The sequence below is a fragment of the Dermacentor variabilis genome, chromosome 2 (assembly GCF_050947875.1).
Source record: "Dermacentor variabilis isolate Ectoservices chromosome 2, ASM5094787v1, whole genome shotgun sequence".
In the NCBI taxonomy this organism is placed as follows: domain Eukaryota; kingdom Metazoa; phylum Arthropoda; class Arachnida; order Ixodida; family Ixodidae; genus Dermacentor; species Dermacentor variabilis.
Window position 1 is genome coordinate 133,166,418 of NC_134569.1, and position 13,054 is coordinate 133,179,471.

At 49.3% G+C, this 13,054-nt stretch overlaps 1 protein-coding gene across 1 annotated transcript in view; it reads left to right on the top strand.

Annotated features, from left to right (window-relative positions):
* The window catches only part of IA-2 (tyrosine phosphatase IA-2), a 700,681-nt gene that overhangs the window by 183,444 nt on the left and 504,183 nt on the right, over window positions 1-13,054 (top strand). Inside the window, exons 5-6 of the mRNA XM_075682014.1 lie at window positions 1,127-1,349; window positions 4,680-4,841. Coding sequence (XP_075538129.1) covers window positions 1,127-1,349; window positions 4,680-4,841 — 385 coding nt within the window. The remainder of the gene's footprint in view (window positions 1-1,126; window positions 1,350-4,679; window positions 4,842-13,054) is intronic.

Genomic DNA, 13,054 nt, shown 5'->3' on the forward strand with positions numbered 1-13,054 from the left:
CCTAGAATGACACGCACATGGCACGCATGGCAAGCTGGACAAGTTATAAGGCGGCCATGTTACGCTTGCTTGGGTGACCATAAGCTCATACCTCGAATAGCCAACAATTAACATAGATGTTCATACTGAGAGCAGGTAGTGTTGAGGCACAGTAAACAAAAATTATTCTGTGTTAGACACCATCTGCTCAAGGCTACGCAAAGTATATGCTTTAGACTTCCACAGAGTAAAGTATGCTGCGCGAAGAAAAGCCCATGTTTCAATTAAGTGATACGAATACGAGCTCCCAAAGCTTAATCATCTTACTCCATAGAATGTTGAGTAGGCGGCCCACTAAAAAGTCATTTCATGTTGCATTATTCAAGCGCCTCATTTTCTTCTCGTGATGCGCTGAGCGTAAAGTACAACTGAGATCGTTAGTGCTAAGCATGGGGCGTTGTACATAAGACCCCTCGTTGCAAAGCGTTGCAAAGTCTTCCAGTGACGTTGGAAGGAACTCTTGCACACCTTGTATAATGCGTCTCATTTAATCTATCAGAGACAGTTAGCAGCTGGCCACCTCCATGTTTAGTTAACTCAAAGTTCCTTAGTTCCAGGGTGAACATTCTCTCAGCTTTGTTAAAGGAACGAATTGTTTACTGCAGCCTCTCTCGCAGTCTTTGGTAGGCAAATGTAGTTCTATGAGTTATTCGGCTGAATGTAATGCTAGATTTGAGGTTGTTTTCATGTTACCACGGTTGCATTGCGTTCGCTACTAAGTCAACATGTGGCAGTTACATGAGAGTCGATGCTACGTGCTTCGGCATCCATCATACGTGCGAGATTTGTATGTAATGAATAGAGACGAGACATCTGGCGCCGATTTATCACGCGCCCATGCATTGCCCACAGCCATCTCGGCTGCTTTAATACCTGTGCAAGTGTAGCATGCACTCCGCTAGCTGACCGCAGAAGTCTGCTCAAACTGGGGCCGTGCCGAATAGTTTGCCCACTCTTTGCGGCAGCACGGACAACACACAGAAAATAAAACTGCTCGTAGCTTTCACCTCATAGATAACGATTTCGTTCGAGGGAAATGCCGCTCGGCGTGTTTTAAGCGTGCCCCTCTCTGCGGCTACCGTCGCAGGTTCACGCCGAACAGTGACCTGAAAGAAGGTGCCACGCCCCAGTTCGCCGACGAGGTGTACTTCCCTCCTCTGGACAGTCCGACCGCTCAGGGCGCTTTCCTCACGTCCGGAGAAGTTCTGACCAGCGCGGAGGACAAGGCGGACGCCGCAGCCGCCGCTGCCGCCTCTCTCGCTGTCCTCAAGGACGCCCTCAAAGCCCAGGCAATGAAGAGGAAGACCAAGGTGAGTCCTAATTGGAACGGCTCCTTCCAAAGGTCCTGACTGCATTCGCTCAGTGGCTCAGTAAGAATATGCAATTCCAAGGCGTACAGCCCTGCAGTAACCAAGCTGTGCGCTGTCACGGAGGGAATATGGCATCCGAGATAGGGCAACGCGCGCGCTGTAGATATCGGAGGCTATGGAATGAAATGCGAACGGCAACAATGTGTAGCTCCTTTCGCGCAACTATACAGGCGGCATGGGACAGTTTCTTCGGCCGCCCCCATGCTAACTGCAGGGCGTTGTGTCGGAAAAAGGGTCGTGAATGTACGGCATCATGCGCTAAGTGGCTCACAAGCTGCCGGCTTGCGCTTGCGCCTGTCTAGCTGTGCGCGTCGTCTCGTTCGTCTGTCTACTGCCACGCTTCCACGTGATAACACGCTTATAGGGTTGCGGTTTGTTAAACTCTCGGAAATGTCGCGCTCGGGCGAAGCATAGCCTGCAACTCTTACACGGCTCGGTCTGCCTGTAGCCAACGACATTCTCCCTCTTTTCCTCAATCTTGACATTGTTGTGACTGCAATGTGTGGCTAACAATTTGTGTTGCGCCACCAAGCGAAAGTCCGGACGTTTCAGGTAAGCCGAGCCGCCCGCAACCGTTGGAAAAGAACCAGGAGGCGGCAACGGCGAAAAGACGTTAGCCGTCGTGCACGATTTCTCGTCTCGTTCTCCACGAAGCGCGCGACGTCCTGATTTCTGCGTGGGTTCGCCAGTGCCGACTGCTTTCAGCGAGCAAGAGTTAAACTTCGTGTGTGCATTCGCTCCTCCTCCTCCTCGCAAAGAAAGATGCCGGCATTGTTTGTGTGTGCGTAGGTGCGCATCAGTGCCTTTGCTTCTCTTGGGCCAATGGCGGTTGGAAAATTCATTGAGCTGGCTTCCATGTGCCGAGCGCAGGCCGCAAGCGTGAAGAGCTTTCGCTCTTTCCTCCTGAGTGAGGGTGTACCCAAGACTTTATTAAAGAGACGCCCCGGCAACGGACTTCGTCTTCAGCAGCCATCAGCACAAGCTAGAGTTTTTGTTTGTCTCCGTCAGGAAGCCTTTAGAACTGAACGTTCCTCAACCATGTAGTTAAACGTCGTTGTTACTCGTTACGTTGATTACCTTGCACCTCTGCCTGGGCCCCTCTCTGCTGGTCAAGCTCCACACCGCTAGGCCCACGCTACCTGTAGGGAACCTGGGTGCACAGTTGTATTAACATGATATCATTTTGTAAAGGTTATGCTTCTGGAAAGCCGACAGAATAAAGGTCTTCGCGTGAGCTTTTCCAAAAGGGTACGCATCTATTTCTTCTGTTGATCAGGGCCTATTGTGTGGTTCGTAACGTGCCCAAGAAAGATTACAAGAGATAGAAGCAAACACGGGGCTTTATCGTTTGCGGCACCTTGCCCCACTGTTTAAACTATGAATACGGAAAAAGCTAAATACTATAGGTGCTGAGGCCTTGAACATCTCAGGCTTTTCTCATTGCGTCACGTTACCAGTCGTGGTGGCCGCGGCGGCCGCATTTCAATGGCGGCGAAATGCAAAAAAAAAAAAAGAAGAATGGTAGGAGTGCCATGCATTCGGTACACGCACGTTAAAGAACCTCAGATGGTCAAAATTAATCCGGAGTCCTCCACTACGGCGTGCCTCATAGTCAGATCGTGGTTCTGACGCGTAAAACTCCAGAATTGAAACAAATGCTTCATGACACACGTTATTGGGCCGGCGAAGGGTTTGCCTGGTCGCTCCCGTCACGTGCTATTATGACGCTGCCTATCCATATCTACTGCGGACCTTTGGTGCACATGCGCCGCCCTACCGAAGCTCGCCACGCTCGGGTGATCACTGCCTCTGTTCAGCTTTCAGAAGTTGGGCTTTCCGTGCAAGCGATCACCAAGTACACCACCAGCATGTTCGCTGGACGCGTACGTCACCCATATTCTGTGCGTTGGATGCAAGAACGCGCTGCATTGCGTGTTATAATTTAGTGGTGTCTTTTCTGGCGTGCCGAGCACGGGTAGTACAGCCGATACTTGATAATCCGTAATGTTCTTTCTTTAAGATTGCCATGTGGCAAATCAAACGTGTGGGATTAAAGAAAAGAGATGTCGCAGTTTCTCCAGAAAGGCTAAGCATCGATGGCGATAGCGAATTAGCAGACAGCCATACGAAGTAAGGATAGCACTTTTATCGGGCGTATAAACTTGTGAACATTCACCTGCTAACTAAATCAACAAGTATGGTGTCAGTATATCACTCTCGATTACCGCGGACGCTCGCTGTCGAAACACTGGCGTGAACAAGCGTGCCAGCAGCAGCAAACGAAGCGACCTTCGTGCTGTGTGTCGCTTCAACGCACTCAGCGTCGAGAACACACAGCACGCGCAAAGCTACGAGCCGTCGACGCAGCTGTACTCTGCCCCCAACGCAGATCGCTCTGAAAATTCGACCGCGAGCAGCCTCCACATAAGCAATTCCAGCCGTAGTAGAACCCTCCCTGTGCCTCGCAACGTTGGCTGCCTCGCGCGCGGCGGAAGACGGCGCCTTGGTCCCCGCTGTCCTGCCTATCGCGTGGGCGAGATTGAGCCGCGATCGTGGGCTCCCTTCGCACGCTTTCACTCGCACATACAACGCAGGCCGCGCGTCGATGGTGTTATCGCCCTTGAACTTTATACGAACGTCACGGCGACGGTAGAAATGCGCATGGAGTGTCCATAATTGCTATTGCAATAAAAAAAGCTGCAATGGTTATCAGCTTTTCTAATAACATTAAATGAATGAATGAATGAATAAATAAATAAATAAATACATAAATCCCAGAGGGAATGCCCTTGTGTGAAAATCGGCCCTGAACGGCTTCGCAGAACGATCGCTTCACACTGTTGACGAAAGGTAGACAGGAACGGTGTTCCATGGCATCCATGTCATTTCTCAATCACTGAGGCTAACCGAATGCGGTTAAGCGCATTCCTCTCATAGCATGACCTTTAGACGCTAGGTATTATGGGCTGCTGGTGATTAGTGCGGGAACTTGGAGCGGAACTTCTCACAAAAACGTTTATCTCAAGTGGGATCCAAGCCCTCAAATCTAGTTCGCTTAATTCACTATGGCCTTAAACTGTGAAGTCAGTACAACATCTTTTGAAGTTCACCACTGCCGCGATCGCGTCGAGAGAATTCAGGATTTGCAAGTTATCACTACGGGTCGCGTGTCTTTCTTCTTTTTTTTTTTTGCGTTACGCAGCTGTCTCTGTGCGAGAGGCCGTGTCGTAATAAAGGAATGTTCGCTTAAGTTTTAATGCGTCTTTGCAGAGCCCGGAGGTGGCCAAGGACGACTCGAACGAGACTGGTGATGCATCGGCAGAGAGCGAGGACGTTGTGGGCGTGCTGAACTACCTGCGCCAAGTGGCTCAAGACACGGCATCGTTGCTGGACGAAAATAAGGACCGCTATGATGTCTTCATACCACCAGATGTAAGTGTATGCGTGGACCCGTATACCTGTACTTTTCGCGGATAGGTTAGAACAATGGTGTTGGAGCTCGTCGATTATTGACGGCGCAAGGAACAACGCTAATCACAATAAGGGCCTGTAGAGCTGAAAGTGCGACAACCTCAGTGCAACCGCATGGTAAATTCGCATTATTCGCACTGACCAGCGCAACAGGAACTTTATTTTATTTTCATGTGACAGTACAATGCCTCAATGCGGAAAGCTGACGTTGATGTGAAGCTTCCAAAACGTAAAAAAAAAATATAATATAGTCTCAGTTGGATTTTGTAGCTGGTGAACATTCAAAATGACCTACGCTTCTTCGGAAAATACCGCTGGTTGCTTCACCTGGCAGATAATTTCCATTATCGGATGCCCGCAGGCGCACATCATACGTTGTCCTCGCAAATAAGCGCAACTTTTACGCTGGGTGATGATGGCCCTCCTCCTCACGGACTCGTCAGTTGACATCAAAATGGCGACCGCTTTTGGCTTGACTGATCCTGTGGAAACAGTTTGGTTGGTAACAACATTATTTATAGTCCTGAAGAGCCTTCATCGACGGGGCCTTAGGTCTCCTACGTGGGGACGCCGAGCTCTTGCCTCGCCGCCACCTCGATTTTTTTTTTCTTTTTAGGGAGCGCCCGCTCGTGTCTTTTCGCTGTGTGAACACAGCTTCAACGCTGGCATTCCATGCTTTGTGACTTAACACATTAGAACCAGCACGTTACGCTGTCCGAGTTAATACTCGCCCGCTGTTACCCGGCTGGTCGATGGTGAATCTGTAATTCGCTTCTTCAGTAGCGGCCCTCTTTCGCCCGTCGAACTTCATTTAACCCGAGTTCCACGATCCTTTCCATGATCCTGTTTAATCACTTCATCCTTGGTTCCCCTTTAATCATCACCCGTTTTATCAGCCAGTAATGCAGGAGAGGACAATTATGTGGTAGTACAAATGAAGTCATATCATTCTGTCCATTGGTTACGGCATGCCTAGGCTCGTTAACTTTGAATGAAAATCTAGTCTTCGGAAGCGTTACTGGAAACAATGCTCTCGTTTACTTGAAATGGAAACCCAGTTTCCAACATATCAAGACGCAATTTTTTAAGACAGCAACAGAATTGAATAATCAACCAGCCGATGGTTCCGCGATCCAAATAATCCGACAGAACACATCTCATGATTACTGTCGACGTTAATGTGATTAAAGTTTGAGCAATGTAAAGGCACACCATATCGCCATTGCCGAAACGCGTCATGTGTGAGGCACGTGCTGCAGCCGGGCGCCTCTCGGGCGCTTCCCTCTGAGCAGGCTGCGCCATCTAGCGGGGGACGCTCCAAGTCCTCCTCCTTTGGCATGACCTCTAAGATTGCATTCGTGGGACGCCGGTACTGGCTACGGCTGTGAATTGATGCCTTGCTGCCCACGGGCATTCGTCGTACAGTAGTATAGCGCCGGACTGCTGTGCTTGAGGAACACGTGTGACACGTATTTGATTTCGCTCAAGGCCGCAGAAATTCTATATATGTTTTTTTGTTGTTGTTGAAGACAATGCGGCGTAAGGAGGGTTAGATAAATACATAAACACAAAGTCGATGAAGTAGGTTAAGAATGCTAATCTCATTAAAAGGCTCAACTGCCAACTACCCCTCGGGTAGTCAGATGAACACTATGTGCGTCGGTAGGCAGATGACATGCCACGGTGTTCAGGTCAACGAATTGGGATGGTCATGTGATTACTCGTCTTTTAAGGCAACATAATATGAGTTGCTTCAACCGCTCCTTTAACACACTCATGGCTTCTGATAGTGTCTAATTTTATTATGCCCTCAAAGAACAAGATAATCAGTGGCTTGCCAGTCAGATGAGCCTGGAACATGGGCACTAAAAGAACGCTCACTTTTACGCCGACGTCACTTTGTGTCGGAGCAAAATCCCTGGACTATTAAGCTTGCGATTTGGTCAGTACATCACCGGCAGAAGGTCATCTTCCTCGTGGACAATACTAAAACGCTGCCGCGCGGGCCTCTCGCCGGTGTTCTTAAACGGCAGAAATAAGCCGTAATGCTCACATGGATCGAGCGACCAGCTCAACGGGAACGAGGCCCAAAATATACGCCGTCATGCATCGTCCCTCTCTCGTATTACTTTTCTTCAGTTTTTTTTTATTGCTGCCATCGCTGATTCCTGACTCTTCTCTTTAAGTTTTCAAGTCCTCTCCTTTCTCGTCTTTCTTTTTTCAGTTCTTTCTCTCCCACGAAGCCAAAATCTTAAAATAAAGGGAGGCAGCTGGCCTTGCTTGCGGGACAGGGAACACCTTCCCATTTACGGTTATTCCTTCTTTGCCATTCCTTTCTCGCGCTCCGTTATTACTGGCTTGGCCCTTGCCCCCCTCTTCCCCCTTCTTATTTTTCATTTCTCATTTGTTTCGTCTGTCACGTTGACTCGTCCGTAAAACTTCCGAAAGGAGAATTTTCACGACAGCGAAAGATTGTGATTAAAGCCGCTGCGAACAGCAATCGGAGAAAGGCGTGCGCGGGAGGTGAAGGGGAATGACGAGGGAGAGGCGGAAACTCTACGTGGAGGATAAGAGACAGGAGAGTTCGAAGGAACTCGCTAGCGCTCGGCAATCTTGAGGTGGGGTTGCAAAGGGGGATGGAAGGGCACCAGGACAGGGGAATGCATAGGGAAAGATGAAAGGAGGGCCGGGAGGAAATCGCAGAGGGCACAGTTTCACGGCGGGCGTTCAATTCCGTGCTCATTAAAGGGGATGTCCGCGAAATGGGACGATGCGCTCGGAGCAGGCGAGGAAGGAAGGCGCGCGCTGCCGTGTGCTCGCCCGGCGTGCCTTGGAACCGGCAGCGCTATACGACGACAGTCGGTTATATCCTATTCATTCGCAGCGCTGGCCCGTCGTCGTCGTTCTGTTCTTTCCTCTTCCCTTTCTTTCCTTTTCCCCGAACGCGATGAAAATCTGGGCGCTCTGACGGGCGCTTGCCGGATTCCCGTAGAGCCGTTTTGTCGGGATGGTTTGTCGGTTGGTCGCGTCGGTTGGTGGGTTGAGAGGGTGCGATCGTGCTTCTTTACCGAGCATAGTTCCGACGTTCAAGCGCGCTAGGCTTAGCCTCGTCGTCGGAACTTGATGAGGAACTCTTTTTATAAGGGAAGCGCTTGAGAGGGCCCTGTGCTCTGGTGCTTGGCACGTGGGAGCATTGCCTCACCTGACCCTAGGTCTACGCGCGGTTACGTGCCACTCCGGTAGGAAGATCCGATACTGCTTCCTCCCTCCTCGTCAAGCCGGGCGGTGTAAAGGTGTAAAGGATGGAATGCGAAGGCTGTCTACGTGCGGCACTCGGCCTTGGACGTATTTGTCACGCTGCTTGTTTGCTTGTTTCGGGGCCATGAGAGCGGGACCTTGGGCCCTTCGTGAATACTTGTATGTGATGAAATCTTTCGACAAGAGTTTGGTGATATTGAGCAAGGAAACTGATGCGATTGCTCTATTTGAAAAATTGGCAGTTAGAGTGCCGCTGCTATTCACTGCTAGTGCATGACTGATCTACCGATGGAGTTCTATGGCTCCAGAGCTACTGCACCCGGGGTTTGAATGCGTATTCGGAGTGGCTGTGGTTGTAATTTCACTAGGTTTTTGTTATTGTCTACCAAGATCTTAGCGAGCACGCGATATTATACTCCCTTCACACTACAAGCGTCGCCGCAGTGACCTGCATTTGAAGTTGTGCTCAGCTGCATAACATCATATCCACAGATACCGCACAGTGTGCTACTGTGGCTTGGGAAAGGGCAATATAGAAACTGGAGTAAGGCAGGGCAGTTAAGGCGAAAAAAAAAGAAAGCCCGGTTTGCTACCCTGCACAAGGGGAGGGGGAGAGAATAGTACGAAGAGGCACGTACTGTATGCTGCTCAACACTGGACAGTCGGACACTGTTGGAACAAAGTATATTAGAAAAGTGGCGCATGCTCTAAAGGCAGACTGAGTTCGCTCATTGCTGTCGCAGACCTGCGACATAGATGGCGATAATGGCGGGAGTCACTTCAAGTGTTTGTGCGCCACTTTAAGTTACCGTTGTCTGTGGATGTCAGAAACAACATAACATGTAACACAGCTATAAAAGAAAAGGTATTCTCAGAGGGAAGAGTATTGTATCTGGCATCTGACTTGTTCTTGGAGGCATTACAGCTTGGAAATTACCGTTAACTATGAACGTTTACCTTAGGTTGGGGAAATTAAATGTTACAGATGTAGCAATGTAGCATGTGCTAGCGTCCCATTCCTTGAGTTCTGATGATATTCAAGTTGATATTCACTAGACTGGTTTTGCGGCTTCGCAGCTACTGGACAAGTTCGCTTGAAGCAGGTATAGTGGTGGAGATAAGCTCTACCTTAATACTGCTCTCTTCAGCTCCCCCCCCCCCCTTATATTAAAGAATAATCGTACATTCACATGAGCTTATTACACGGTTGTGTGCAAAAGTAAGAGCGCAACGACCATTCACGTCTTCGGCTAAGCTTCATCACCACCTAACGATGCAGTTGCTCCTTAGTGATTCTGCCGCGGCCTTAATAAATTATCTTCTAACAGAAAACTTCCGCTACTGCTCTCGCTGTTAGGCAGAACTGTGAATCCAGATGCAAGACAGTGTGCGATGATGCAGCCTAGTGTGGCAGATGTGCACACAGTGGTGCGTTAAGAAGGATGCCTAAACTTAAAGTAGGGGAAGAGAGCGCCTTTAAAGGGGTTGGGACACCAAATTTTGAGACTATAAAAAGCATGTTGTAGGCTGCTTCCGTATGCAAGGACACCCAGAATGAGGTATTGGACGCTGCAAACATTTCAAAATAATTTTACTTCAGCTCCAAAAAGTCATTAAAAACTCCTTCTCGTAGTCGAGACCCATCGCTAGCGCGGCAGTTACTACGTCACAGAGGAGGAACGAAAATATTGACGTCATAGCACACTAGCACAAAAACGTGACGTATGATGAGTAGCGATGAAATGCCGATTACGGAGCCTGCTGAGCCGAGCGACCGAGCATAGCCTCCACTATGACCGAGCTACAGGCATATAGAAATCCTTTCTTAATACAAAGAAGGGGTAAGGCGTGCAGGCACGGACACAAGAGGAGAGAAGTGGACAACACGAACGCCGGACGGCGGCCCGCGAACAGCAAACTGCGTGCGGCGAGTTGCCGTGCGGACGGGCCTTTACACGTTTGAGTGTAAAGCCCGTGCACTAGCCGGCCGACTCCGAAAGGGACCAGGATATGCGGCACTCGTGTTGTCCGCTTCTCTCCTCGCATAGTCGCATAGTTCGGCAGCTCGGAGCGGTCTCTCGTTCGCTTGGCCTTTCTCAACGTGAGAGCCCGTCCACGTTACCGGCACGGAAGCTCGCCGCACGCCGTTTGCCGTTCGCGGGCCCCCGTGCGCCGGCGGTTTTGCTCGCGAACGGCGAGATTTCCTTGCCGTAGAGAGGACGGGCCCGGGATCCATTTGTGCGGCAGCCGTACGGCGAAGCGGCCAATCAGCGACCGAGGAGTGGTCACTCTGCCACCGACGGCAGCTTCACCGCCTCTGATCGTTCGGTGCCGCCGATATCGTTGCTAGGCCTTTTCCGGTTTACTTCAAAGCTAAATTACGGCGCTTCGGAATGAATCACCGACTCTCACAAGCCGCAATATTTTCTTACCGTTGTTGTCGCTCTTCGCAATAATTATAATCATCGCGACATGCACTTCGAATCGCCAGTTGTTGACCTCTGCTGGCAGAGCACGCGTATGCGCGAGCAGACGACGCAGCATAGTTTTACGTCACTATTTTTATGGTCCACGTGACCAAGCCATGTTGCATTTCCTCCTCTGTGACGTCATAGCATCCTCCGGAGCCCAGAAACCGAAACCGAAATCGCTCGGTATAATAATGCTATTATTAAATTATTTATCGGATATATATGAATTCCGCTGTGTGTATCGTGCTCCCTAAAGCATGACGCGACGTTTGAATCAACAAACGCATGAACGAAAATTTTGATGTCTCCACCCCTTTAAGAGGAAGCTTTAGCTCGGGCCCAACTCCGACGCGGCCTATTCAAATACATGTAAAACGCAAAAACGTTTTTATGAGATAACCCCTGGACCGATTTTGATGAAATTTGTTGCATCTGAAAGAGAAAGTTAAATTCTAGTGACTGTTGGAAGCGGAATTTCGATTTAGGGCTTCAATTTTCTTCAAACGATTTTCAAATATTTGACCGTTCGAAAAAAATAGAAGAACGAAGTTTATAAATTCATAGCTCTGCATCAAGAACCGATATCGCGGTTATGTAAACGGCATCCATTAGATCATTCAAAGCGGACAAATTCAATATGTCATTTTACATCTTACGTGAATTTGTTACGTTGGTTACAACGGTTTTGCAAAAGTTGTATTTCTCTATTATTAAATTTTTTTATATTCATGTGTAACATATCAATTTTGTCCGCTTTAGATGTACTATTAGGTGCAATTCATAGAATTGTATTATCATTTTTAGTAGTTAAGTTACAGAGTTGTAAACTTGATAGTTTCGTTTTTTGAAAATGTTCGATTTTTGCCAATTTTTAACAAAAAATTGACAATCTAACTCAAAAATTCGAAACCAACAGTCACTAGATTTTAAGTTTTTCTTTTAAATGCAACAAACCTCGTCAAATTTGGTGCAGTGGTTGCCGAGAAAAACGAATTCTCCTTTTACATGTATTTAGATAGGAGCACTCGAGCTAAAGCTTCCTCTTAAGGCGTGACCTCACGCTGTGTTTTACGACACATTTGCCTTTGCGCACCTCGTACTTCACACCCTCTCGGCATGGTAGCATTTCGTATATACATATCCGCGATCACGCTTTGGGTGACTGCTTCGTTAGGTCCCAACTGCCGCGGAACAAGCAGGCGGCAACGAAGCGCAAGGAAGTCAAAGAAGTCTTATTATTAAAAAAAAATCCGCCTCAACTCCAGCCTGTGGATGCGGATATAGAGCGAAGCTGGCGCGGGCGTTAGACAAGTAACACCGCCCCAGCTGACGTTAGACGACGTCACACAAGCACCACCACCACAAGCGACATGCGTCACGCTCGCACGCACGTGGGCGGAAGTGCAGAATGCATCCTCATTCTTCTAGGCCATCCGCCAAACGCGAGTGCTTTATAGAACGAAATTAATGTTGAAAAGTAAATTGCGTCAGGAAATGCGTAAAGTGCTACTTACACACATGCTTCAGACATGATAGCTTCGGATTGTTATTGGAATATACGCAGAAACTGAAAGACAGAGCCTTTCTCCAGCTGCCGTTTGACGTGCGCCTTAGTGACCGCAGCCGCTAGGTGGCGATGCTGTTAGCGCGGCATACATCGTCATTCTTGTAGGCTCTCCGCATAGCGCAAGTCCGTTATTGAAGTAACTTAATTTCTCGAAGTAAAAGGTATCAGAAAATTTGTAAAGTACGACTTACACGTGACCTACAGTCGTGTTAGCATCAGACTAATTCGAATATGCGAGGAAACGTATTTCTGGTACGCGGAAATTCAAACACAAACCACTTTTCCAGCTGCCATTTTTTGGGTGAGCACGCCACGAAAAATCCAGACCAACTAGAGGCTCACAGCTTCGCTGTAAAATTAAACCCGGTGGGATGCTAATTCCAACTAAGAACGTGCCTCGAGGAGTTCCGGGACAGTTAGGTATTTCTGAAGCTCGGGCCAACAGCGGGGAGCAGGGGACGCCACCAATCGGGCTCGGCCGTTTTCTTCCAGACCGCATCTGCCATGCGTGCGCGGGCTGCCGAGCGCGAACAATGGGCCTGCCGCTCGTTGTGGACGCGTGTGTGCGTTTGTCTACGCGCGTTCAACGGGAGAGCCGGACAGCACGCAACGGCGGGCCTCGCGCCGGGCCGACAGGACCACTTATGCATACCTGGACGACGCACATTAGCCGCGTCTCCATGGAAACCCGCAGCGCCACGGCGAGGCAGGAAAGGAGGAAGGTGGGTGGGGTGGAGGGACGACTTTTGTCTCCGCCACCGACCGATGCCTCGCAGGAACGGAAGCTTCCGCAGCCACAGCGGCGTCCGTACATTTATGCCACATGTGAGGCGAGTCGTTGTTTCTTCTCTAGCCGAGATGAGGAAACCTTCGCGCTC